The 26,882-nt window shown below is 36.9% G+C and overlaps 2 protein-coding genes across 3 annotated transcripts in view; one reads left to right on the forward strand and one right to left on the reverse strand.

The window, feature by feature from the left end:
- The window catches only part of LOC129236946 (tissue inhibitor of metalloproteinase), a 103,569-nt gene extending 91,806 nt beyond the window's left edge, over positions 1 to 11,763 (forward strand). For both annotated transcript variants that reach the window (XM_054871264.1, XM_054871274.1), the window contains 3 exons: positions 6,479 to 6,564; positions 6,717 to 6,935; positions 11,518 to 11,763. In XM_054871264.1, the coding sequence (XP_054727239.1) occupies positions 6,479 to 6,564; positions 6,717 to 6,935; positions 11,518 to 11,712 (500 nt within the window). In that variant the 3' untranslated portion in view covers positions 11,713 to 11,763. The remainder of the gene's footprint in view (positions 1 to 6,478; positions 6,565 to 6,716; positions 6,936 to 11,517) is intronic.
- A 420-nt stretch (positions 11,764 to 12,183) lies between these two features.
- Positions 12,184 to 26,882, reverse strand: part of LOC129236939 (synapsin-like) — a 35,334-nt gene continuing 20,635 nt past the window's right edge. The window contains exons 4-7 of the mRNA XM_054871257.1: positions 24,069 to 24,229; positions 18,838 to 18,909; positions 12,691 to 12,834; positions 12,184 to 12,507 (exon numbers count right to left, since the gene is read on the reverse strand). Of these exons, the coding sequence (XP_054727232.1) occupies positions 12,382 to 12,507; positions 12,691 to 12,834; positions 18,838 to 18,909; positions 24,069 to 24,229 (503 nt within the window). The 3' untranslated portion in view covers positions 12,184 to 12,381. The remainder of the gene's footprint in view (positions 12,508 to 12,690; positions 12,835 to 18,837; positions 18,910 to 24,068; positions 24,230 to 26,882) is intronic.

The following is a 26,882-nucleotide window of genomic DNA, read 5'->3' on the forward strand; positions in this document are numbered from 1 at the left end:
TATACATCAATGGCTATCGTCGTGCATGGCGGTTTTTTTTTTATTTTTTTTTTTTTTTTTGAGAAAATGGTGCAGGTTTGAAAAATGAGTTTCTGTTTTTAACCTTATTTTTTGTTTTCGAAAGGCTTGAAAAAATATTAATTTTTGGAATTTTTGAAATTCCAATATATGTACAAAAATAAAAAAAAAAACATTAAAATCGGTTCATAAGTCTTCGAGAAATCGGGGTCACCGTGTTGAGAAAAGTCGTCTTTAGAAAAACGCGTTTAAGGTTTTCATTGGCCGTTGTAACTCACTACCTGCACTTATTGTATAGTGTATAACTTCGTCAATTTTCAAGATTTTAAGTTAAACATTTTTTTTTGAATATATCTACTTTAAGGGGGAACGCCACTGTGAAAATTAAAAAAATTGATTTTTTGTTTTGCATAAATTGTTAGTATAACTACTTAAAAAAATGTGATAAAAATTGTAAAACGAAATCCGCTTTACTCCCGATTCTATGTGCACTTAAGTGAGCGCCCGTCTGTTCAGCCCCGTAGCGCCTACGGTACGATGCTTTATTTCAAACGCGTTTTTCTCGAAACGACTTTTTTTGATACAGTAGCAACAATTTCTCGAAGACTAATGAACCGATTTTAATTTTCTTTTTTTCTAAATTTTGTTATCACATTGGATATCGTTGTATGCAGCCGAGTTAAAAAAATTTTGAAAATAACTATTTTTTTGGGCCTCTTGAAAATCAAAAAAATGGTGAAAAGCATACATCGAAATTTAAATCACCACCATTTTGTCAAAAAAAAAAACAAGAAAACAAAAAACGGCTACGCACAACGATAGCCACTATTGTGTAGATTAATAAAATTTTTAGTTTTTGATTTCAGATGATTATTCATTGCTGTATCGCTGCCACCAGATGGCGTCCTTTTCTTTAACTCGTTACGTTTATTTACATAAATTTGCCAATTTTCAATATTTTTTAATAAACATTTACATCAACATAGTTTAATATATATCACTGTGGTGTTCCACCTTAATATTATAGTTTTCAATCAACATTCTACGCTAAATTTAAGTCATCAATACCTAATCGCAAGTTTTTTGCTTTCGCTATTCGTCTTTAGTCTTCCATGCAAGTTGAAAAATATTAAAAACTCGCTGAGTTTTAAAAATGAGCTTCGGAAATATTGCATACAATTTATGTTTTCAACCAATTATGTTTCTTAAGATAGTAACCGAGGAGAAAACGAACTGCATCTGTAAAGACTATTTTCCGGTAAAAATCCTCATCTTCAGCCAAACGTTGCTCAGACCATTGGGAAAACTTTGTTCAATGAAACAATGAACTAAATTCCATAAAAATCAAAACAAAAAAAGTGCAATTTCCGCACAGGTGTTAAATCACCCTGTGTGCGTGGAAACGTTCTATCGCTAATATTTTTATAGTTGCCTCTAGACAGACGCCTCTCGTTATTAAACTTACCATCCCTGCTTGCTTTTATTTCATAGATTTCTGCACCCTAGCGACTAGTTAATGCACATTTTTGTTTTTGTTCTTGTTTTATATATGTATTTTTCATTTCTTAAGCAACTCCTAGTAAAGAAATATGTTATAAGATAACTTTTCTATAACTCCGCTTCAGAGCAACTAATACGCTTGGGAAATTCGCTAACATCTCTTTGATTGTCTTTTATTTATATTTTCGTTTTCCCCTTGACATTCGAGCTCGTTGCACTTGCAACTAAGTATTGTACTCACATAATGCAAAAAATATAGAAAATAAATGTGTAAAGGTATGCGGGACGTGTTTTGCTTAAACCTTTAGTGGTGAATTCAGATCTTTGGTCAATGTTGACAAAATCAGAACGTCAAATTTTTTTTAATGTAAACTTTTGAGGTTTCCGATATTTGATTATATATTTAAATATAAAGTCTATAAACAACAAATTCTTGCAGACTACTAACACAAATTAAATTAGATTATGTACAAGATTTCTGAAGGTTAGACGCAGAAAAATCAAGCGCGTTAAGAGATGCGTTCAATCGGCGAGTTTAGGGCATATTTTTTTTGTTGTTACCTCCATAAAAAAGGATAGGAATTACGAAGCTCAAGCAGGTGTCTGCAAGGGTGAAACCTACGGTAGCACCGCAGCAGGAACTGCTTGCTGAGTAGTTTATTGTGCTCCATAACGGGGAGCATTTGTGCCTCATTGTGAAGGTGTTGAATAGGGGACATCAGGAGACAACCGGTCGCTGTCCGAAGCCAGCTTTATCCATTGCGTGTCACTAGTTCCAGGCGATCAGACAGGCGCGGCATAGTTTACAATCGACCGACCAATTGACTTAAATGTCGATAGCAACAGTTCTTTGTCTTTGCCCCTAGTGCTGCCGGCAAGCGAATTGAGGTTGTTGCGATTTTGGACCTTAGTGGCAATTGCGGTTGTGTGCGCTGAGAAGGAGAGCAAACTGTCAAAGGTCACACCCAAAATTTTGGGATTATTTACCGTCGGAATTGGTTGTGTCATCGACTTTTACCTTGAGGGACAGTTTGACCTCTTTGGCCAGGTGCTAAAGAGGGTCGCCGTGGATTTAGCGGGGGAAAGTTGGAGATTCCTCGCAGTGAAAAGAGGGTAGTTATTAACTTTTTTTATCTGCTCGCGATTTCCAAGTATAACGTCGTCTTGGAGTTATATTCATTCGTTTTCCTCACCCAAACCAAAGTTACCAACTATTCACTTTGCCTAGTCCAACTTTAGAATTAAAATCTCTTTGTATGATATTTATCTCATTGCGCTTCGTATATTTTAAAAGTTTCTCTATTTCATTATAGAACTGCTCTATTTCATCCACACTCTTATCAGCTGTGGGGGCGTACACTTCTATTGGTTTGAAAAAAAATTCTTGTAAAACTTGTCACAAAGATTTTCTCTACCTTTCTAAACCGTTTGTGCACCATGTCAATTTGTATGGTTGCCTTGGAATTGCAATTGGAACATTCTTTAAGCACAAATCAAAAAGCATTGCCCTAAAAATCTCAAAACAGTTAGCAACATCTGAGTTAGGCTAGGCAGAGCAGTTCATCTTCGAAACGATTTGATTTAGACTGGAAGCATCACTACGAGCAAAATTGGCACAGGTGGCTGGGTTGTCAGAACGAGCAGCTGCAAATTCGTGAAACTCGAGTTTAGGAAGAAGAGTCATCATCTTCATTCCTTCGTCTCCGTTGCGGAGCATTGGGCCAAAGTAAAATTTTTGCATTTTGTACGATTCCCGAATATATTTTTCACTTGCTGGCAGTTCATTGTTTTGTCCTCGGTTTTGTATTCCTCTTCGATGCAGCGTCGTCAAGAGCCCCTAGGTCTGCCTCTTCTGCACTGTCCTTGGGGGTTCCAGCCCACCGCTTGTCTGCTGATTTCAGCGCCACTTTTCCGTAGGGTATGGCCAAGCCATCTCCATTTACGTCCTCTTATTTCAGTTGCAATTGGTTTTTTATGGCATCGTCGATGCAATTCGGAGTTAGATATCCAGTTGTCTGGCCACCAGATACGTAGAATGTGTCTCAAGCAGCGGCTCACCAACACTTCAAGCTTCTGTACAATTTCCGCAGGCAGACACTATGTTTCGCAGGCGTAGAGCAGAACTGATTTGACAGCAAGAGTGGTATGGTGCATATCCGATGGTGCGATTGCTGATGAAAAATCTTATTTCTTTGATTGAAAATCTAACTTTTTGATCAACTTAAAAAAACTTTTAAGTTAAAAATCCACATTCAGTTTTTAAAAACTCAAATTGCGAAATATTTTTTCAAAATTGCCATCAGAATTTCAAATGATTATGCGAATATTTTTAGCATTTATTCCTGAAATTTGAGTGATCATTTTGAATTAGGAAAACTGACACTGCCTGCGTTATCAGCGAGACTAGAAATATAGGGGAAATAACTAAGAGCCAGTTTTTCAGTGCAAATTTAACTCTGCTTACCAACTAAACTGAGTTCAAAAGCTTTATTTTGTAGGGCAAAACTCAATTTAAAAATTCAACACAATTGAAGTAGCACTACAAATCAGGACCTTACTATAAATCTTACCTTAAATTACTTGTTTTGAAACTGAGTAGTTTGCGAGTTGTAAAAAAACCTAGTTGAAGAGATATAATAAATAAAATATGCCCGTTTATATAACCATTTCGAGTTTCTGGAATCTTCTACCAAATAAGTTAAGTAATACACCCTAATTTCATTATTTTTGTAGGCGCGACATATAAAGCACAGTTCGCTAAAGACCTGTAACACTAGAATTTATTGCCAAGTTGTGGCAACTCTTTATGATCTAATTTTAATAATGTTTTTAGGAAAATATAGTTTATTCTCCAGAAAAAAACAGAAAAGTAGGCCCTCATTTGCAACCGTGAGCAAATTAAAAACAAAGAAAAAAATTAAAAAAAAATGTAAACTTGTTTTTTTTAAGTTTTAGAAAAAAATTAAAATTTTTGTTTTCAGTTTTCAAAAAAAATTTTAACTTTTTTTTAATTTCAACTTAAAATTTTTAAATTTTTTTTTAAATTTTAAAAATTTTCATGAAAATACAGTTTATTCTCCAGCGAAAACCATGAGGTACTAAAAAAAAAAATTTAAAAAAAAATAAAAAATTTTTAAAAAAAAATGTAAATCTGGTTTCTTTAAGTTTTTAGAAAAATTTTAATACGTTTTTTAAATTTTCTCATAAATGTTTAATTTTTTTTACATTTTAAATTTTTAATCTTAATTTTAAAATTTTTTAATTTTAAAAATTTTTATGAAAATACTGTTTATTCTCCTGCGAAAACAAGAAAAGTAAGCCCTCATTTGCAACCGTGAGGAAATTAAAAAAAAAAACATTCAAAAAATGTTTAACTTTTTTTTTTAAGTTTTGAAAAAAATTTAAATGTTTTTTTTGTTAAGTTTTCAAAAAAAATTTAATATTTTTTTTAAATTTTCTCAAAAATTTTAATTTTTTTTACATCTTAAATTTTTATGACATTTTTTTAACCTATTTTTTAATTTTAACTTAAAATTTTTTAACTTTAAAACTTTTCTTGAAAATACACAACTGCGAAAAAGAGAAATATAAGACCTCTTTTGCAACCTTGAGGAAATTAAAGAAAAAAATTTAATTTTTTTTTAAGATCTAAAAAAAAAAATGTAAATGTTTTTTTAAGTTTCCAAAAAAAATTTTTTTTTTACTTTCAAAAAAATTTTAATTTTTTTTACATTTTAAATTTTTATGAAAATTTTTAATTTTAACTAAAAGTTTTTTAATTTTAAAAATTTTTATATATTAAGATTTTAAAATTTTTAAATTTCATAAGAACTTAAACATTTTTGCATTTTAAAAATCTTTATACAAATTTAAAATTTGTTAAACAAAATTTCAAGACTATCATTTTATAGCTCATTACATTTTGGTATAATAAAGTGTAAGTTCCAAGTGGCTAAAGAATACCCTGAATTTTTGAGCATTTTTCGCTGGTGATCTTGTGAATTTTCTCCTTATAACGACTGAGCAATACTTTTTATATGGAAGAAAACAGTCAACATTGTACAAAAAAATTCTCAAATTCTACTTAAGACTTGCAGTTTATAAACCAGAATTTAATGGGCTACAAAACTGCGTACTTGAAACTTTGTTTAAAAAGTTTGAATTTTTTTTTAATTTTCACAAAGTTTCAAACGTGGACTTATATAATTTTTATATGGAATTAAATTAATTGAACTATATTTTCATAAAAAAAAAAAACAAATGAAAAAAAATAAAAATAAATTAAAAAAACGAAAAAAGAAATAAATAGATTTTCAACACTTGTAAGGATACCCCTGTGCTATAGTCATTTAACGCGCTGTACATACCCTATGATCTGAAAGTACCGGGAATATTTAAATAAAATAAAACAAAGTTAAGTTTCAGATAAATTTATTTTATCCCCTTCAAAATATGACCCGTCTGATGCAACACTCATGTGCCTTAGCCTTCGTCGTCGTGGCCTTCAGTTCCTTCGTCGCATTCTCTTTGATCTCCTCTATCGACTGAAATCTCCTTCCGCGGAGGGTTAACTTCAACTTGAGAAACAAAAAGAAGTCGCACCGGGCTATATCAAGTGAATACGGTGCTTGCACGATGGCATTTACTTGGTGTTTGGTCAAATAATCCAGCACAATTTGGGCCAAGAATTGTGTGCCCACATTTCCGAGCGGGGAACGGATAGGTAATATGCTCTATTGACTGCTTGGACCGATGGAAGGTACTCATGGTGCACTACGCCTTGACAATCGAAGAAAACAGTCAACATCACCTTACCGGTACTTTTTGATCATAGGGTATGTCCCAGAGTGAAACAGAGCCTTTAATTTTTCATTCCTTACGTATTTTAATATACAGTAAATTCAATTCTCTAAAAAAAGTACTTATGTTCATCATTTCATTTTCATTCCTACATTTACAGTTGTCTTAATACGCGTGATGCGCAAGTCATATCGTTTGGTTGAAAACAACATCGTCTACAAAGTGGAAGTGAAGAGGTCTTATAAGGTATGCAAGTGAAGCAAATAATATATTTGGATAAGAATTGAATTATATTTGCAGCATAATTATTGTAGAATGGAAATCTATATATATTTTGAATTTATTTATCATTTAGTTATTTTTTATTTTATTTACGATATATTTTTCTCCCCTCACAGATAGACGAGTTCGGGCAAAAAATGCTGAAACACGGCCGCATTGTGACACCAAATTCCGATGCTATGTGTGGCGTAAACTTGGACATTGGCAAGCTGTATGTGATTGCTGGTAGGGGTCCTTATTTGAATAGTTGCAGTTATGTGAAGGAGTATCAGAAAATGTCGGTGGTGGAAAGACGAGGCTTTGCGGGTGCCTATTACAAGGGTTATAAATGTGCGGTGAGTATGAGGAATAGTCGTAGTGTCGAGCAAATTTGTTGAGTCAGACATTTTTTTACCACTTTTTTCATAACAACGTAAACCGGGTGGGATGGCCTTTTTTTTGTTCTTCTTGGCTGCTAAAAGGTATTTCGCGCTCAAAAATAATAACAGAAACTCATTTACCATATCCTGGCGCAATTTAAAAAAAATCGTTTTTAAAGTATACATCTTATTACTTTAATATAATATGAAGCCTTTATACATCTTGATCAAAAAGTACCGAGAATATATTCAAAAAATTCAAAATAAAAGTTTATTCCTCAAAAGTGATATTATTCCCATCGCGCCCCCTCCCCATCAAATGCAACGCACTTTCGCCCGCGTTTAATCCAGCTCTCAAAACATCTCTGTAACTCTATTTTCGGTGAAGCCATCAGAGCCGTCTTTCATTTTTCCATTACGATTTCTTTCGACTGTTAATGCTCGTTCCCCGTAGTGGTTTTTTGACTCGATTAAACAGAAAAAAATTTCAGGGAGCCATAAATGAATCAGGTGAATTTGATGGCTTCGACTGCTGTGGTATGATATTCGTACCGTTCCCGGTCAAAAATTCACGAATAATGACAGCACTGCGCGACCGTGTGTTATCTTGGCGCAAAACCAAAGAGTTGTTTTCCCACAAATCTTTTCGTATTTAGCGTCCTTAATATACTTTACTAACTGTCTGATCTTCTGGCAAAAATTCGTGGTGTAGAATGCCGCTGTAATCAATAAAAACTATGAACTTATTTTTTGGTTGAAAACGACATGATTTTTTTGGTCTTGGTTCAGTCGGAGCTCTCCAGTCATTCGCCTTATGACTGTAGTGCTTGTCGTACTTATAAACCTACACCTCGTCGTCACCAGTAATGATGCGTTTGATGTATGTTGAGTCGAATTTAGCCTTGGAAGTCATGTCTTTAGCGATATCAACTCGGTCCCTGTTTTGCATGAAATTCTGTTTCTTTGAAAATGCAGCAACAAGGCACAAACCCAAATCATTATCTATAATGTTCCGAGCAGATCCATAAGCAATGATCGAATATTCTGCCAGCAGATGGTTAGCTTCAACTTCAACTTTTTTCGTCAGTTTCGTTCGTCATCCTCGATGGACCCAAGATCTTTTCTGAAGAATTTAACACAGATGTAGCAACCCAACAAAAAAAAAAAAAAAAAAAAAAAAAAAAAAAAAAAAACAGCACTTACACCAGTTGACTCAGAGCATCACCTGGCACTTGTTCCGGGTACTTTTTGATCAAGATGGTATAATCTAAGTTCTCTTTACTTAACAGAAAGCAAGAATTGTTGCAATCTCAGTCAAAAGTACACCATGAAATACAATAATAACAGTACTGGCTCTGGGCCAATCTGTCTTTGGTTTTGAGATTTTCGATTTCTTCCACTTTGTTTTAAATGTTGGTTCCAGGGTTGGATTCTTTTCTGTTTTCAGTTAAAAGGTCTCTCTCACAATGGATCGGCAACGGTCTAAGGAAGTAGGCTTAGAAATTGACTGCCACTTTCAAAAGGGTCCATCAGTTAACAAAAATCATCATCAATAGCGCTTGAACCAAACCCTGACATTTAAAAATGGCTGCTTGATAAAGTTTATGATTTATGAAGTTATGATTTTTCCCTGAGGCTAACAAAATCTCAGCTCGTGGGTATCCTTACAGAACATTGACCGAGAGGTATGGATGCTGTGCGACTCGGCATTACTTTGAGTACTTTTTGCGCCAGTTGAGGTGGAATCATCTCAGCACTTTCCCTGTAATCTTGAATTTCCTCTCTTTGCTACGCCTGCTGATATAGGAGTCAAACCACGTCAAGTGGGCCCCGAATTTTCCATGAAATTCTCGATTTTAAAATCAAATGCATTTTTGGATAGACAAAAAATTCGATATCTTCAGAACGGATTGGATGAACAAAGTTTTTTTTACAGATTATTAAAGGTGAGCATTGTGCGCTTAATCTGACTGTAATATTGTCGATTTAGAGCGTGAAGAACGGAAAAATAATTGCGATTTTTTCATAAAAATTATTGTTAAAAATTAATGTTTCAACAAATGCACAGTCTTTGGACGTTAAATCGGTAGAGTAAAAATTTTTCGGTAACCGAAATAAATTTGAGCAAATTATCAATTGTAGTTTCTGAGATTTTGATTTTACAAGAATATCATGCAAAAAAATTCAATTGTTTATAACATAAACAAAAAGCGAAATAAAGAAAAACTATTCACAGCAATTATTATGTGACAAATTGTCTATCCAAAAATGCATTTGATTTTAAAATCGGGAATTTGATGGAAAATTCGGGGCTCACTTGATGTGGTTTGACTCATAGCATACATTGATATTAAAAACCTTATGAATTTCATCAGTAGTACGAAGCGGCTAACACCACCGTAATTTAGTCATCTTTCGGGTGTCTTCGCACCAAATACACATCCGCCCGTCCTCTTCCTTCTTCCTTTCTTCCCAGCCTTCTTATCTCCTTTACAATGGTATTACAAACGACCTCTCTATGGACAACCATGTCAACCTAACCTAGCCTAATTTTTTCCCTGAGTGTTTCCTACTCCATTTAATTAAAAACAAAAAAAGGTAGGTAGGTAAAATGGCAAGAATACCTCAGGGACACTTCAAGTAGCACTTACGTGCCGTTTTGATACCATAATGTGGACCACTTCCTGTGGTGGGGAAGAGAAAACCTTCTGTAGCCATCCAGTGCTGTTGATGTAGTGGAGGAGAGAAAAGGGATATAAGCAGGAGAATTTCTTCAAGCATCCCCAAAGGACACGCTAAGGAATCTCAAGCGCCAAGCCGACAGAGCCGGACATTTGCAGAGAAAGTTTTCAACAGTCACTTTCTCTGCAGGATCACCTCAGTTTCTGCAATAGGGGTTGTACGGTGTTCCAAGCTTCTCCGCATGAGTACCGATCACCCAGTGACCAGTGAACACCCAAATGAGTTTGGAAATTGAATGGCGGGGAGTTCTCATCATCCTAAGCGTTCTGTTTCTATCGCATTGGAGCCATAGTGTTTTCAAAATAGCACACGATGAGACAGACCTTCATCTGTCTTGCGCTTTTTTTAGAAAAAAATTGTGTAGTTGCCCTTTAACAACAGACAAAGGGACACCGATGTCCGAGAGGGGGACAACTGAAATCGATTCTGTCGACCCCTTCCTGGCAAGCTCGCCGGCAATTTCATTTCCCTCTATATTCTTGTGCCAGGAACCCAGATAAGGCAAATATTTCCTGCTCGTTCGAGACGTTTGAGTTCCTCCTTACAGGAGTTCCTCCTACCAGAAGAGAGCTGCAATACAGCGAAGACAGGGGCTTGATCGCAGCTTGGCTATCGGAAAAAATATTAAAGTATCCCTCCCAATAGCGATCCCGAAGCATTTTGCATACCTGCAGGATCGCGAAGGCCTCTGCTTGAAAAACGCTGCTCGTTTCCGGCAATTTAAAGGAGTCCGAAATGCTGGCTGATTTAGAGAAACACCCCGCTCCCATTCCAGATTCCATCTTGGATCCGTCAGTGAAAACAGAGGTACCCATATTCCTGCCGCCTCTCCCCTCTTTCCAGTCTTGCCTGCTCGGAAAGATAGCCCTAGCACAACCCTCAAATCCCAGTTTGCGGATGGAGAGATCAGTGCGAAGAACATAGAAGGAAGGGAAGATCTGCTTTAAGATGCTACTATGTCCTACAAAAAAAAAAAAATTATGGCATATACCCTGGGAACTATTTTAAAAACGATTATCACTTTTTAGTTATTCCCGTAACCCTTTATAGGTTAAATTTAAAAATTTATGTATTGGGTAGTCGAAAAAGTCTTTTCGTATTTCGTCAATAGATGTCGTTGGAGTCATCTATCTCCAGTGCTACCAATCACATTGTGTCATATCATATGGTGTTAGAAAGGTGACATTTTAAGCTTCATTTAACCAAAAAAAAAATTAAATTCGAAGAAGTTGAAAAAAAGTTATAGCTGTTCAAAAATGAGTGAAAATAATGAAGAAATTCGCTATATTTTGAAATTTTTGTAATTATAAAAAAGGGAAGAATGTCACGCAAGACGATGCTGTATCAGTTCGTGTAGCACAACAATGGTTCGCTCGCTTCCGTTCTGGAAATTTCGATGTGAAAGATGCACCTCGCTCCGGTCGACCTATCGTTGAAAAAGTCGATGAAATTATGGAAAAGACTGACCAGGACCATCACATAAGCTGTCATGACATCGCCAAGGCACTAAACATTCATCATCAAACGGTTTTGATCCATTTAAAAAAGGCTGGTTACAAAAAGAAGTTCGATGTTTGTCTAGAAGAAAAATTACTAAAGGTGTTCGATCAAAATGGTACACATTTGGTTTAATAAAGTTCATTATAAATATAAAAAAAATGAGTTGAAGTTTGATTAGAAATACGAAAAGACTTTTTCGACTACCCAATAATTTGCCCGATTTAGTCACGTAATATCTGCATGCATTTTATACCCCTTAAACCCCAACAATTCAAAGTATTTACTATTAAACATTTTGTTTTTGCATATCCCTCAGATTGAAACCTGTTTCGGCGACTCCTGCTTGGAAGAACACCAATCTGCAACAGCCTGCAAATGGTCACCATTCGCTAAGTGTGAAACAGATTTTAGTGCCTGCATCCCTTCGCGTTACCGCACACCCGAAGGCATCATCTCCAAGTGCCATTGGCGAAGAACGCCGGCGTACAAAAAGTGCATGGCCGATCCATAAGAGAGCCGAAGAAAGAGGCTTTGAGGAAATAAACAACAACAACAACAAAAAAATACAGCAGCACAAAAGAAAAGCGCACTTTGTTTTTGTAACAATTAAAGAAAGGAAGAGAGTTGAAGTATTCATTGTTTAACTTTCAATTAACGAAAATTGCTGTTAGTTATTGGTAGTGTAGGCATCGTTTACAAGATAATTATTTATTTAATATTAACACGCTACGTTCAAATTCACATGTTTGTATGTATGTATTGTAGTGAAACACGCGCAGCATTTCCATTTTGTTCCATTTTTACTTGTATATTACATTTACAGACGTTTTGAATACTTTGGGGCTTATTTCTTTGTTATACTGTATTTTTTTTCTGTATACTGTTTTTTTATTTTATTATTAAACTTTTTAGTAATATTTTTTTTTTTTTTCTTCCCTTGGCTATTATTAATTTCATGATTTCGGGCACATATTTCATTTGCAACTTCATTTCCTTTCACTCTTCCCACTTCACCATTTAAAATGTTTTTTTTTTTTCATTCCTAGAGCTTAAATGCATGTACATAATTATATACAATATTATTAACTGTTATTTGTATTTATTGTAATAAAGCCACATTCGTAGTTGTACAAATACTCCAAAATTTGAGTTTTTTGTTTTTACTGAAATCATTTAGTAATTAAATTCTCAATTCACTTACCAAATCCCTGGCATTGGGAAAGAAGTTTTGCTCAATCAATGGAAAGGCGTCACGTCCCAAGCGACGTTGCAACTGCAACAAATGCGCAAATACCCAAGGCTTATCCTGAAAAAATAAAAAATAAAAAATAAAAAAAATAAAGTAAAAATATAAATAAAATTAATAAAAAAAGCACGCAAACTGCAATAAATTCCACATTTGCAGCTTTTTTGCGCTACAACAGGCACTTTCTTTTTTTTTCATTTTTTTCCAATTTTTTTTGCAAATCTTAAATTATTTATTACCCACCTGAAATTGATAGATTGAATGCAACGAGTTAATGCTGGGCACTCCGCCGTACTTCAGCCCAATAATAGTCGAGCGAAAGTCATTGGAGCCGTCGCGTGGTGGTTGACGTATCAGCACAAAGTCCGGTCGGAATGAGCGGGCCACCTGGTGAGAGAGAAGTGTGAATAGTAAATATTACTATTATTTCTTTTTTGTTGTTTTTTAGGTGTAATTCTTAATTTTATTTTACATTTGCGTGCGCGAATGTTTAATGTGTCCCCGGCGAAAATCTCTGTCATTCATTTAAGAGGGCGCATGAAAGTCGCTGTGCGTAAATGAAAGTGCGTTCAGGCTTGATTGCCTTAATGTACATTCATATCTACATGCACAGGTGGGCAATTAGGTTTGATAGTTCAGCCTGAAGGGAATTATACGTGGTAGTATCAAGCGCAATATTAAGGGTAAAATCTATTCCCGGATGCCAATTCGCTGAGATTTTTTTAAGCATCCTGTTTGTTCGGTTCAAAGAATTGGAATTTTTCACGAGTTGCATTTTTTCTTGCTTTACTTACGTACATAAGTATACATAAATATAAAATACCAAGAGTTTTTCTCCCCTCAATAGCGGGCGCTCCATTGGTGCTCTCTGACAAGGTGAAGAGGTCAACAGTCGCCCTGTATGGTTGCAGGAGCGCTATCGGCAAAAGATGGGGCCTTTTGCCTAAAGTCACTTGTTGGCTTTATAACACGACTATAAAACCAATCTTGCCATACGGAGTCCTCGTCTGGTGGAACTCGCTATAAAGGATGGTATTAGTTAAGAAGCTGGAGAGGGTACAATGATCTGCCCTCATTGAAATCAGTGGGGCGCTCCGTACCATTCTTACTCTAGCGGTTAACGCTATGCTGAATTCGGCACCCGTGGACATTGCAGGAAAAACTGATGCTGCACGCGCCGCAATCAGATTGCGATGTTCGGGCCATAAGCTAGACTTAAGTTGCGGACACTCTAGCATTCTTAAAAATTTTGAGTTCATCCCCATGGTGCTGGATCACTGTATACCCACGCCAGGTCCGAGCGGACCTTTTTCCACTCTTATTCCCTCAAGGGATGAGTGGGGAGGTCTAACATTTGGCGGCAAGGCATGGCAATCATGTTCATGGATGGCTCGAGGTTGGGCGGAAGGGTTGGTGGGGGAGTATTCTGTAAGGAGCTCCCCATCAAGCTCAAATTTAGGCTTCCGGACCACTGTAGTGTGTTCCAAGCGGAGGTAGCCGCAATTAAGGAAGCAGTGGATTGGTTGCTTACTTCGGTAATTACCATTAAAGAAGTAAATATTTACTCCTATAGCCAAGCGGCAATTAGGGCCTTGGGCTCATTGTTTGTGCGTTCGAGATTGGTCGGGGAATGTCTGGCTCATTTGGGTTCCCGGTCACAGCGGCATAGAGGGAAACTGCTGGCCTGATAAGCTAGCTAGACAGGGAACTTTGAAAGGATTGACGTTCCCTTAAGAACCTGTGGTCCACTTCTGGAAATATGGGCCTCGAATCAACTCAGCAAGTCCTGGGCTAGTGCGCACACCTGCAAAGTCTTGAGATTCTTTTGGCTACGGGTAGATCGGGGCCCTCGAAGCAACTCCTAAGGCTAACAAAGCCGCAGCTCCCGAATTTGGTGGATACCGTTGGGATTGCCTCACGTCCATTCTGCAGAAGCTGCTTCTGGGACGAGGTGGAATCATCTCAGCACCTTCTTCTCAGCTGCCCTGCTCTCGTCTGGCAAAGATTTAGACATCTGGGCTCTGGGCTAACGAACGTAAATTTGGCACCGTCGGCGTCATCGTAAGTGCATGGTCATCATTCTCTAATCCCAAGCACCATTCTTCCCTCCCTTCTCCTTTCCCCTGTATGGTGTCACAACGGACGAATTTTTTTAATATTTGTTCAAGTGGGTCTCAAGCAAGGGCAGTCATTTAATCTAGCCTAACCTAAGCGCCAGCCAGTCGGCGCTATAGCAACTTATTATTATTAAAACTAAAAACTTGAACCTCAATTTTATTCATTTACTTCTAAAAATTGTGTCGATTATTTTGAAAAAGCTCTAATTTGCTCGTTAAAAGCACTGAGACCACGCCCAGGTGTTAACGTAAGCAAACTAGCGCTGCAGTGATTGAGAGTTAAAAAAAATTATATTTTCAAGTTTATAGTGCATGAAAATTAGCTACTTCGTGAAAAATTACCATGAACCAAATAAATGATGCCAAAGGAAGTCTGCAAACTTATTTTTATTACTTGTAAAGGACTACTTAAACACGCATTCCACTTGCCGCTACGTTTAGAAAGCTTATTTATCCTCGAATAGATTTTTAGCACATGGTACTTGAGCCAAAACAGACGCATTTAAATGGAGCTCAGTGCACATAAATGCACGTTAGAGAGGCATAAATTGCGTGCACAGGTAATGCATTGCTGCCGGCGACCTTCACAGCCAAAGTGGAAGTACAAAGGCCTACAAGCCTAGTTGCTGATACGGCTGATGCTAATAGTTACGCGTACACGTAAGTATTCTGGGCAACATTTGGGTAGGGAACATGTTATCCTCCTTGCAGGGACAAACCCAGTAAGCCAAAAGCCAGTAAAATTGCGAAAGTCGTACTAAGTTGCTTTGGTAGTGAAAATATCATCTAACGATCAAGTTGGCTAAAGGTTTAAGTTCGTCACTGTAGAGATTTCTAAAAATAAATTATTTTGTTTCATAAAAGTTGACTTTATAGCACAAAAATTAAGGATTCAAAGGAGGAACTTCTGAATTCTTTTATACTGAAGTGTGGTGGCGCCGCTCTCACTCCGTTGCGTACCGTACGAAAAACTATAAATGCGGAAACAATTGCCGCTTTCGATTAGCCACTACTCTGCTTGGTAGCGGATTACTCAAGCGACCAGGATGAGTAGAGATATTTTTTATTATAATTTGCATAATTTAAGGATACTTTGAAAAACAATGGAAGGCGCCTTCGATTTGACAAGCGTTAGCGAGTGGCGAATAGATGAGGCAACTAATATAAATAAACATAGATGGGCAGCACTGGAAATGAGAAAAATTACATTTGTTTGAATGCACTTAATAAATTAATACTCAGAATACTAAGATGGCGTTCATACAAGGCAACATCTGTTGCTTCAGCTGGGTGCTTGTGATGCTCGTCTTCTCTCAGCTTTTGCGTTCTTGTTCTTCTCAATGTAGCGATCTTCTCAATGTTCTTGGCAATGTTGGCTGTAGACTAACAACTGCAAGGCGTGTGAACACGACAAGAACATCCAAACAGAATTCGTAAATTTGAGGCAGAATTCTCAAAATTGAAGCAACAGCTTCTCTGAATGGACGCGATCTAATGAAACTTGCCTAATATCAGAAAAGAGAATTGACTTTATTGAAAATTGTAACGAATAATATGGAGGAATAACCCCATTTCTATGAGGTATAACCCTATACGCTGGCACCAAATCTTGTTATATAATTTTGTTGTTGCTTTCATATGCAAATTGTTTGTCAATCGGGCAGAGCCCAACCATAGGGCCTCTTTCTTTTCGCCAAGACTTAGCAAGTGGCGAATAGATGACATATGTCGGAAACGTGAGTAGAGAACTGCCTTAAATTACATGTCTGGTAAGACAGTGCATCTAATGTGTACTCGCTAGCGGTGAATCTTATTCAATAATCTTTTTGTTGCTTTCGCATGCAAGTTTTTCGTCAAATTAATCGAACATAGAGATAGCGAGCGGGGAAATAACGAATAGAAGAGGCCTGTAGCTAGTGCAGAAGTGTTCGAAGGCTCCTAGAATTACATAACAGTTCCAGTGACATGTGGTGAGGGAGCAGGGCGCTTGCCTTTTGATCGTCCTACGGCGGGATCAAAGCATTTTGCATATATTCAGAAAGATGGCTTTGAAAAGCAAAGCTATTTCACAACAGTTTGTCCAAACGAGAATAATGCAATGCTGCCAAATTATATGCAATGTTGGATTCAAGAGAAATATTTCTCTTTATTCACTACTTGCTAGCTGGTTGGTGAATGCATATCAATTCAAGGTTGATAGAACACCAGGTTCGAATTCGCTCTGTCGTGAGGCTCCATGAATAAACAAACAAAAGGGAGGGGAACGTAGAATCTCTCTTTCCAACAAGTGCTACTTTGGACTAAGTAGGCAACTGAGTAGTAAAGCTCTCTCTCGATGAACAAAACCAATACTCTACAAGGCTCTCATCGTGCCCGTCTTTACGTATGGCGCAGAAGCTTGGATGATGACAACATCCGATGAAGCGTCACTTGGAGTTTTCAAGAGAAAAATTCTGTGAAAAATTTTTGGACCTCTTCACGTTGGCGACAGCGAATATCGCTGGCGATAGAACGATGCTGTTTGAGCTTTACGACGACATAGACATAGCGCAGCGAATAAAGATGCAGCGGCTACGCTCCGGCTCTGAAAGCTTTGAAGGGGAAGGCCTCCTCTGCGTTGAAAAGATCAGGTGGAGAAACACTTGGCTTCACTTGGTGTGTGTGGCGCCGCTTAGCATGAGAAAGGAACGACTGGCGCGCTTTGTTAAACTCGGCGCAAATCACGTAAGCAGTTATCGCGCCAATTAAGAAGAAGAAGAAGAGGAAGAGAAGGCGAAAGCAATGGAAACAACCAAATACAATAAATTATAGACACACACACTTTCCATGGCGTTTTCCGCATAAGAAACCTCATTTATAAGCTTTATATTCATTTGTGCTTTCACAACTCAACACGCGGTATTTCATTCTCATCAGTTTGTTTAGTTTAAATCTCACAAAGCACAAGCCATTCACTGAATTTTCACAAAAATGTAATTTCTCATCCTTTTGTTTGCTTTGCTCGTTTGTTTTGTATTAGTAATAGCCCTGACGTCAGACTTGTCAAAATTGCGAAAAATAAAATAACTGTTTTGGGAAGACGCCACCTATAGTACTCAATTCGCCTTGACCTATACTCATATATCCCAAATCAGGCGAACTCATTTTATCGATTTACTTGAAATTTCAACCCTAGATACGCAATAGAAAGTAAAGTACACGGATGAATTTTTTGGAAAACTTCTTTTATAAAAACTTCAAAATTAAGGGCGATTTGGGTAGACAGCACAAGTCCAGTCACGGTAATAACAAAGAAAATGTCTAAAATTTAGAAATTCTGTAAAGACCGATTGAACAAATAAATTTTCGTACGTAGCAGTGGAGCTAAAAATTGGCAAAAAAAATATTCGAGCTACTTTGCATGAACATTTCTACAGGACAAAAATTAGTGTGCATGGGGTTCGGTGAATGCTAACATCTCTCAATAAGGAGCAAACAATTGGAAAGCTGCAAAGATTTTTCGGAGTTATATAAGAGTGATTTGGATGAAATTTTCAATCGCATTGGGATCGTTGATGCAACCACGCTTTGTAGGCACAATCCGGATATCAAGCTACAGTCGACGTAGTGGATAAAAAGGGGAGAAAGGCCATCAAAGAAATTCAAAGTGGCAACATCGCACGGGTAACGGGCGATGCTTTGAAAGCTACGGTAGGTATTCAGAAAAAAAACCCCCGGCAAACTTGACCATCCACTACTTGGCTTTCTGTGACTTTTACGTTTTTTTTTTTTGTAATTTAAGAAAGGAGATACGCGTCAAGAATTTTCGATTGACAGCGAGATGCGGCTACCTTTATCAAATTTTATCATATTTTGTAGAAAATTCTTAATAATATTTTTTCAGTAACATAACGGCATTATATTCATGATGTGGAAGCATATATCACTTGAGGTGAATATAAATGCGGTTGAGTGGCTACGCTGCAATTAACGAATACAACAGCAAAACCACTGCCCAAGAGCAATCCAAGTTCACAAAGGCTCAGGCTAGACTGGGTGGTGGGTAGGACCACTCGAATGTGTCCATGTACGTAAGTGTGTGTGTATGCAGCATAAATAAAGTACCAACATTGACTCAACTTGGTCAACAGGGAGCAATTAAAATGCGAAAGCACGATTTACACACACAGACACGTACGCACACACATACATATACACAGGCACGTTGATATATTGTATAAATGTGTTGTTAAATGTTATGCGTGGCACGGCGGCCTAAATTAATGTTACTCACCCTGGTGCCGCCACGATAGACGGCCATGGAAATGATGGGTCCAGTTTCGGCGCTGGCGGTGAGCGAAATATCCTGTAAAAATAGATGTGAAAATTTTAAATAAATCAATTTAATAATAATTGTGGCGATAAAGCGAGAATTCAAACACGAAGGTCAAAAGTTAAAATAAAGTAAAAAGTAAAATCAACCTACTACCGATAGAACTTCTGCAGGAAACCTTGCAACGAAATCTAAAAGGAAGACTAAAAGCCCTAAACAAACTCTCATACAGGACCTATGGACACAGCTCAATCAACCAATTTAGGCAATATGGACTTTTCGGCCCCGGTTTTTAAAGGGGAAAAGAGCTTCTAGGTTAGATGAAATGGTTGAAGTACCAGACTGGCACCCGCCAAGTAGAACTAAAGCGCAATTTTGATGCCATTACGAAGCCTCTAGCAGGCGGAGCCAGAGATGTCTATGTAAGGAAAAAGGTTGATGGTATTTAGGTTGGCGCACCGCCCCAGGCTGTTGAAGAAAGGAGCACCCAGTGACCTCAGTCGTCTAGCTGCCTGATCCGGATATTTACAGAAAGTGCTTAACAGTCTCCTTCTCTGAAAGATCCCCACAGCTACTAAAATGTCAGTTAAATAGTAAACCTAGCTTTCCTGCGTAAGCGCCGATCATCGAGTGATCGGTAAGCACAGCTATGAGTTAGAAAATTGATTGGCGTGGAGCTCTCAAGACCTTCTGCTACCTTCGTCTATATTACTGGCCCCAAAAGGTGTTTCGAAATAGTACATGAAGAAATGGAGCTCCATCTTTTCTGCGCTTTCCTGACAATTCACCTTTAACAGCAGTCAGAGGAATGCCAATAACCAGGTAGGAGGTATCTGAGACTAATTCAGTCAACCCCTTCCTGGTAAACTCATTAGCAATTTCATTTTCCTCTATATTCCTATGATCTGGCAACTAGATCAGAGAAATATAACTTACACTCCCAAGAGATTTGATCTCCTTCTTACAGGAATTGAATAGTTGGAATCTGCACCATGGCGTCATCAGAGCCTTGATCTTAACTTGGTTATCGGAGGTTAAAGATTACATGCGAAAAAGAAGGATGGCGTAAGAGCTTTAGCTCCAAACACAATTCACTTAAATTTTATACGGACGGTTCTAAATTGAATAGGGAAGTAGGCGCAGGGTTGTACTGTTCAGAGTTAGACTTATCGAAGTCGTATAAGCTTCCAGACTATTGAAATGTATACCCGGCTGAGGTTTTCGAGTTGGAAAGCCAGCAGACCCAGCTTGTGATGCTACTGGGACCAACTCAAAGGTTAACTTTAACATAGATAGTCAGGCAGACATTAAAGCAATTACAATGTCTAGTATAACGTCCAATATCGCTCTTCAGAACAGGTAGCCAGTAGAGAGACTGGCAGTGAATTGCAAGCTACATTTCTAATGGACTCTAGGTCACAAGGGCATTGAACGAAACGAGATACTAGACGATGTAGCGAAAAACGGGATATTCCTATCTTCGAACTTTGTCAACGAAATACCAAAGTCAATACGAATATTATACAACGAACTAGACGGCAACAAGATCAGAAAATTCAGGATAAAATGGGAGAGCTTGTCCATTTGTAGGAGTGCTGCGATCATGTGCAAATATGACAATCACAGTCGTACTCGATTTAGGTTTTATACTATCACTAACACGAAGAGATTTTCGAACTATGATATGCGTGCTGACGGTACATAGCAGCGTATGCTTATAAGATTAGAATCTCGGACAGCGAGGAATGGGAAACTATAGAGTATCTTCTTTGCTGATGTCCTGCGGTATTTAAAACAAGCTTAAGCTATCTGGGGGCTCCATAGTTTGATGGCTTGGAAGATATCTCAGCAGTTAGTTGGAAATTTGGATTTGAAGTGTGGGTTGGCATTTAGGTGTACTCTGCCCAATCCTCAAGAAGAGTGATACAGTAATCTGTGACAATTAACGCGGTGATATATTAGCCCTCTAAATATCGAAAATCTAAAGCCTACCATCAACCAACTGATGGAACCTTATCAGTGTTGCTTTAGACCTGGAAAGTACCAGCAGCGCCGCCAGAATTGGGAAGGAGCCGATTGATACGAAACGAGATTTCAGGCAGAGGCACTCGCTGTTGTGTGACTTCTTTAACCTGATGCTGGCAAAGATCGTGCGAGTTGCAGAGCTCAATCGGTCAGGCACATTTTTTTGTAAAAGCGAACAATTTTTGGCGTATGCCGATGGTATTCACTTAATCAGGCTTAGCAACCACGAAGGGGTCTGGTGGTGAACGAGGACAAAAAAAAGTACATCCTGTAAAGAAAGAAAAAAAGCGGCGCACTTGCGTATCGGCACCAACGTCACTGTTGACAGTTAGGACTTCGTGGTTGTAAGAGACTTTGTTTATCTAGGAACCAGCATTAATACCAATGACAATGTCAGTCTAGAAATCCCATGGAGAATCTCTCTTGCCAACAAGTGCTACTTTGGACTAAGTAGCCTATTGAGTAGTAAACTCAACTAAAACTCTTAAGCTTGTATGATGACAATATCTAATGAGGCGCTTCTTGGAGTGTTTGAGAGAAAATTGTTTGGACCTTTGCACGTTGACGATGGCGAGTATCGAAGGCGATGGAACAAAGAGCTCTATGAGCTTTACGACGTCATAGAAATAGCGCAGTGAATAAGGATTTAGTGACTTTGTTGGCTGGGTAATGTTGTCCAAATGGATATAAACGCTTCGGCTCTGAGAGTATTCGATGCGGTGCGAGCTGGTGATAACAGAGGAAGAGGAGGGCCTACTGGGCTACACTTTTCCTCTAAATATTTCCAACTGGCGTCGGTTAGCACGACAAAGAAACTATTGGCGCGCTTTGTTAAACTCGACCAAAATCTCTGAAGCGGTTATCGTGAAAATCAAGAAAAGGAAGAAGTTTGAAATTTCGAATTAGAAACAGGCGCCATGCAGGTGGGCTACTTCAAACACACAAAACAAATGAACTCCATCTGATATCGCTATGCACCGAACCGGTGTGAAAGATACCGAAGAGAGCGCAGCGACTAATGCATAGCGAAAACTCAACGCTTTAATTTAGTATTTACTTTGGAGCAGCGATAAAAGCTTAGATGTCAGTAATATTTAGTTGAAAGGTGAACCAAATTGAAAATGTGAGCGACACAGAGAAAGAAATGTTGTTGCTGCTTGGAAGCCGCTTCAGTCGCCGAAACAAAGTCGGTTACATTTTCATCACCGTCGAGCATTTGGCACGGTCAGTAAATTGCACTACTGGTAATTTTTGGTGGTAGTTAAAATAAGGATTTCATTGTGACTAAATCTTCAGTTTTTAAGTGTTTTAACTATCCGCTTATTGCATTAATTATTTACTGCCCTATGCCCAGCATTGATTTCCAAAGAACAAATAGATGATATAAATACTTATACATATATAACTACTAATACAAGGTGGCGCAAAATTAATCACTGATTTTTTTTTTAATGTTAGGTGCGAAACTAAGTTCTCGTTGATGAAACTACAATTTTATTCTGAAAAAATGGTTACAAGTGGATCATTGAAATTATTGGCCATCGATGGCTACTACCTTTTTCCATCTTTCTGGTAGATCTCCTGTACCGTCGCGATAAACCTGTTCTTCTTTTGAGGCTATCCAAGGATCAAGCCATTTTTTGATGTCTTTTTAAGAATGGAACTGCTGGTCAGCTGGTCAGCTGGACCATGTGCCATCGATCGGAACAGGTGATAATCAGACGGCGCAATATCTGGAGAATATGGCGGTTGGGGTAGGATTGCCCATTTCAGTGTTTCCAGGTAGGTTTTTACGGGTTTGGCTACGTGAGGTCGAGCGTTGTCATGCAGTACGAGTAGAATCACTTTTTCATGTTTTTCACTTTCGCGCAGTGCTCGGCTCCATCGCATGAATTGAAGTCGATACCGATCCCCAGCGATGGTTTCGCTTGGTTTTAACAGTTCATAATAAATAACACCAACTTGGTCCCACCAAATACATAGCATAACCTTCGCAGCGTAAATATTCGGCCGAGGCGACGACGTAATTAATCCATTTTTCATCACCCGTAACGATGCGATGAAGAAAGCCCTTCATTTTTTGCCGCTGGAGCAGTTGTTCATAGGCGAAAAAACGACGTTCAACATCCCTTGGCTTCAACTCACAAGGAACCCAGTCCCATGTTTCTGAATCATTCCCAAAGCATGCAATCGCTTGGAAATGGATTGATGGATTGGCGGGTAACTCCTAATACTGAAGCAACAAGCTCTTCTTGCGTTTGACACGGATCCCCATTGAGCAATGCCTCCAATTCAGCGTCTTCGAAGGTTTTTAGCCTTCCTTCATGCGGACGGTCAACATTAAAATCACCGTATTTGATGCGACAGAACCAATCAGTTTCAGTTAAAGCAGCATCTCCATAAACTTTTTGTAGCTCTCGATGCGCTTCACCCGCCGGCTTTTCCGAATGAAAGAAGAAAATCAACACTTCACGCAAATGACGATTATTCGGCACAAAATCAGACATTTTCACAAAATCAAAAATATATGATATCAAAACAAAATCACTAATGTGTCAAAGCAGTTTGTTTACCATATGTCTAAGCTTGGTTTATGACGTTTAGGTTTTGTAAGAATCGACTAGCACACACTGCTGGCGGCATCTATTGACAAACAGCGGGAACTTAGTTGTGCACCTAATAACTTTTTTACTCAGCAAATAAAAATGAATTTCAGTAATGGATATCTTTATTTTGAGATTTATGCGCTCCACTGCTTGTCAGTTTGTATACTGTAGCTGTTTAGTCGACAAGTGTCAAATATGTTGACGTAGCACGGCATTTGCAAAAATTATGAACCTTCCCGCTAAGGTGATTAATTTGCGCCATCTTGTATATACTTGAACTTCTATTTCTATTTATGTTATGTGTGCAAAATTATAGTGCCCTTGTGCACCATTGCGCTCGAGTATGAAAATCTGTGTAGCAGCAAAAGTAAACAATTTTCACTTGCAGAAAGTGTATTAGGCTAAACTTCCTACCCTGCTGCCCTTCGGTTCTTCTCTCTGCAGTTTGTGCAACACTAACATTTGATATATATATGCCTTTTTTTTATTATTTTCTTTTTTTTTACTTTTTTACTATTTGGTTTTGCCTACTCCCACCACCCATTTCGTGTGTCTACTCACCCGGAATTCTGCCTGCTCCACGCGTATATCGAAGTCACCATGCAGCCGTTTGCCACGGAAGTACTTCGACCAGTCGGTGTTTTGGTCGTCGAGTACAAGCAACGTGAAGTACTTGTCCTTGTTGAAGGTCGGCGCTCGTGTGGCACTTTGCACTGCAGCACCTATATTTATGCATTTTTAATGAGACTTCATTAGTGGTGGCGATTAAAGTAGTGTTTGGTTGTATTGTTCGTTGGTAAACAATTTTCATGAAAAACGCGCGCAAAAAATTGAGTTTTATAGGCTTAAAAAAGTTTTAATGAGAAAAGAGCTTTGACATTTTAATTGTAGAAGTATGCAAGGAAATGTGCTAAGAGTTTAACATAGTTAGTGAGGACTTAATTGCCACTGCGAAACGGAGTCAGTGTCAAGAAAAGATTACTAAAATGTTTAGGAAATTTTGGAAAGGAAGAAGTTTGTATGAAATATTGAATTGCACGCATTAGGCGTAGATTAGGATAGACTCTTACTTGTAGTTCACTTATTATTTGTAATTATTTCGGATTTGTAAAATATTTGTAAATGGAAAAGCGGATTACGCAAATAGAGAGAGTTTTCACGAAAAAAATTAGTTACACGAAAATTCAAAAATTGGCTTATGTGCAGCAAGGCTAAGACACACAAGGCCATTTTTTAATAAATTTCGGACTGATACATCCAAATAAAATAAATCTTATTCCTTTTCGTGTATTAGTCTTGGGCCCAGGTAAAAGCGACTCATTCATTTGGTACACATTTAGTATTCCAATATGAAACTGATTACTTCGATACGGAAATTTCGATTTTTATTTTTTACCCACAAACCCACGCTGTGTGCAAGAATTGCTTGAAAGAGTTTCAAACTACTTCTCCTTCAATCAAGCATAAAAAATATTAAGCCTTGGAAAGTGTTCGGCGAAGGCACAGTGGTGCCGAACGAATTTCAAAGACCGGAAAAAAGTAATCATTATTTTCAAATGTTGAATGAAAAAAGTCAAAAATATCAAATATCCTGGAATAGATTGGACTATACATGCACTTATATATGCATACGCATATTTTTTGATGTCCTTTATGAGTCTTTTGTGATTTAAACATTTTTTAGTGATATCTTCACAAAATACAATATTACATTATAGTATTAAGAATCACATTTCGATTTTTAATTAATCGCTCAGAAAATGATATGATTACATCGAATTGTATTCTTTTAGAAACAAATTTTAGCTAAAGTAGACATTTTTTCTTATAAAAATTTTTTTCTAATAATCATACATCGAGTTGTATTTTTTTTTTGAGAAACAAATTTTATTTAGAAAAACATATTAGAAAAAAATTTAGAAAATTTTGTAGAAAAAATTTTAGAAAATTTTTTAGAAAAATTTTTAGAAAAAATTTTTAATTAAAGCTTTTATGTTTGCCAAAAATAAAACTAAATATATAAAATAAGTTCCATTAAAAGAAAAAAACTGTATATATAAAATACATATTTTTTAAATAATCATATTAAACTTTATTTAAAAATATTTTTTTATCAAAATTTTTATATATATTTTATTTTCTAAATTTTCTAAATAAAATTTTGTAAACAAATCTTTTTTTTTCAAACTTTATAAAAAAACTTTTTTCATACAGGTATATATATATTTTTTTCCTCAAAAATAATTTTTATATATTTTTTTTGCTAAAAAAATTGTTATTATTTATATTTATTATTAATGATATATCGAGTTGCCTTTTTTATCTATAAAAAATAAAATTTCTTTCTAAAACAAATTAATACCACTTTTTTATTTTTATTTTTATTTTAGTCTAAATTCCATTTTAATATATTAAAATGTTTTTCCAAAAATAAACTATTTTACATATTTAAGGCGGATGAACTTGCAAGAACCGGTACAACGCTCGATCTCGAACCGGATAAGGCGCTGATACCCATGCCCATAGCCACTTGTAAATTACTTATAGACAGGGAAACCATCAAAAAGGTAAATACAATCTGGCAAAACCTCACAACATGCGAACTAAGCAGACAGACATGGCCGAACTGGAACAGCGGTCGATCGAAGATCTTGCTAAGATTCAACAGAGAATCTATAAGAAAAATGATAGGTGTTTTAACTGGTCATTGTTTAATAGGCAGCCACGCTAGAAGGTTAGGACTCCCTTACTTCGATTTCTGTAGAAGCTGTCTTAATACAGAAGAAGAGGAAACAGTCAGACACCTTTTATGTGAGTGTGAAAGCCTAGCTATGAGTAGGCTGCGCTCTCTTGATACAGCATTTCTAACCGATGTAGCGGATATAGCCCATCTAGAACTAACGAAGCTCTGCTCGTTTATTAAAGCAACCGGATGGTTTGAAAAGGAACACGTAGAGTAAGGATAAGCTCCAGTGGTATCACAATGGACCTGACGAAAGTCTAAGTGTGTCTTACGACAACCACCCTACCTACCTACCTACCAACATATTTACATATAAAAGTTTTCTAAATTAAATTTAAAATTATTAAAATTTTTTTATTACATTTTTTTTATTAAAACTTTTTTTATTAAAACACTTTTCTAAAAAAAAATTGCTTTTACATATTTACATATAAAAATTTTTCTCAATAAAATTTTCTAAATAAATTTTTTTTTTCTCAATATTCTAAATAAAACTTTTTTTCTAAAATAAATTTTTTTTCTAAATAAATAAAACAAATGTGTTTAAGATATTTGCAATTTTTTTATTCTAAAAATTTTTTCTAAATAAAATTTTCTAAATAAATTGTTTTTTTTAATTTTTTCTCAATTTT

This window comes from Anastrepha obliqua, chromosome 1, assembly GCF_027943255.1.
Source record: "Anastrepha obliqua isolate idAnaObli1 chromosome 1, idAnaObli1_1.0, whole genome shotgun sequence".
Taxonomy (NCBI): domain Eukaryota; kingdom Metazoa; phylum Arthropoda; class Insecta; order Diptera; family Tephritidae; genus Anastrepha; species Anastrepha obliqua.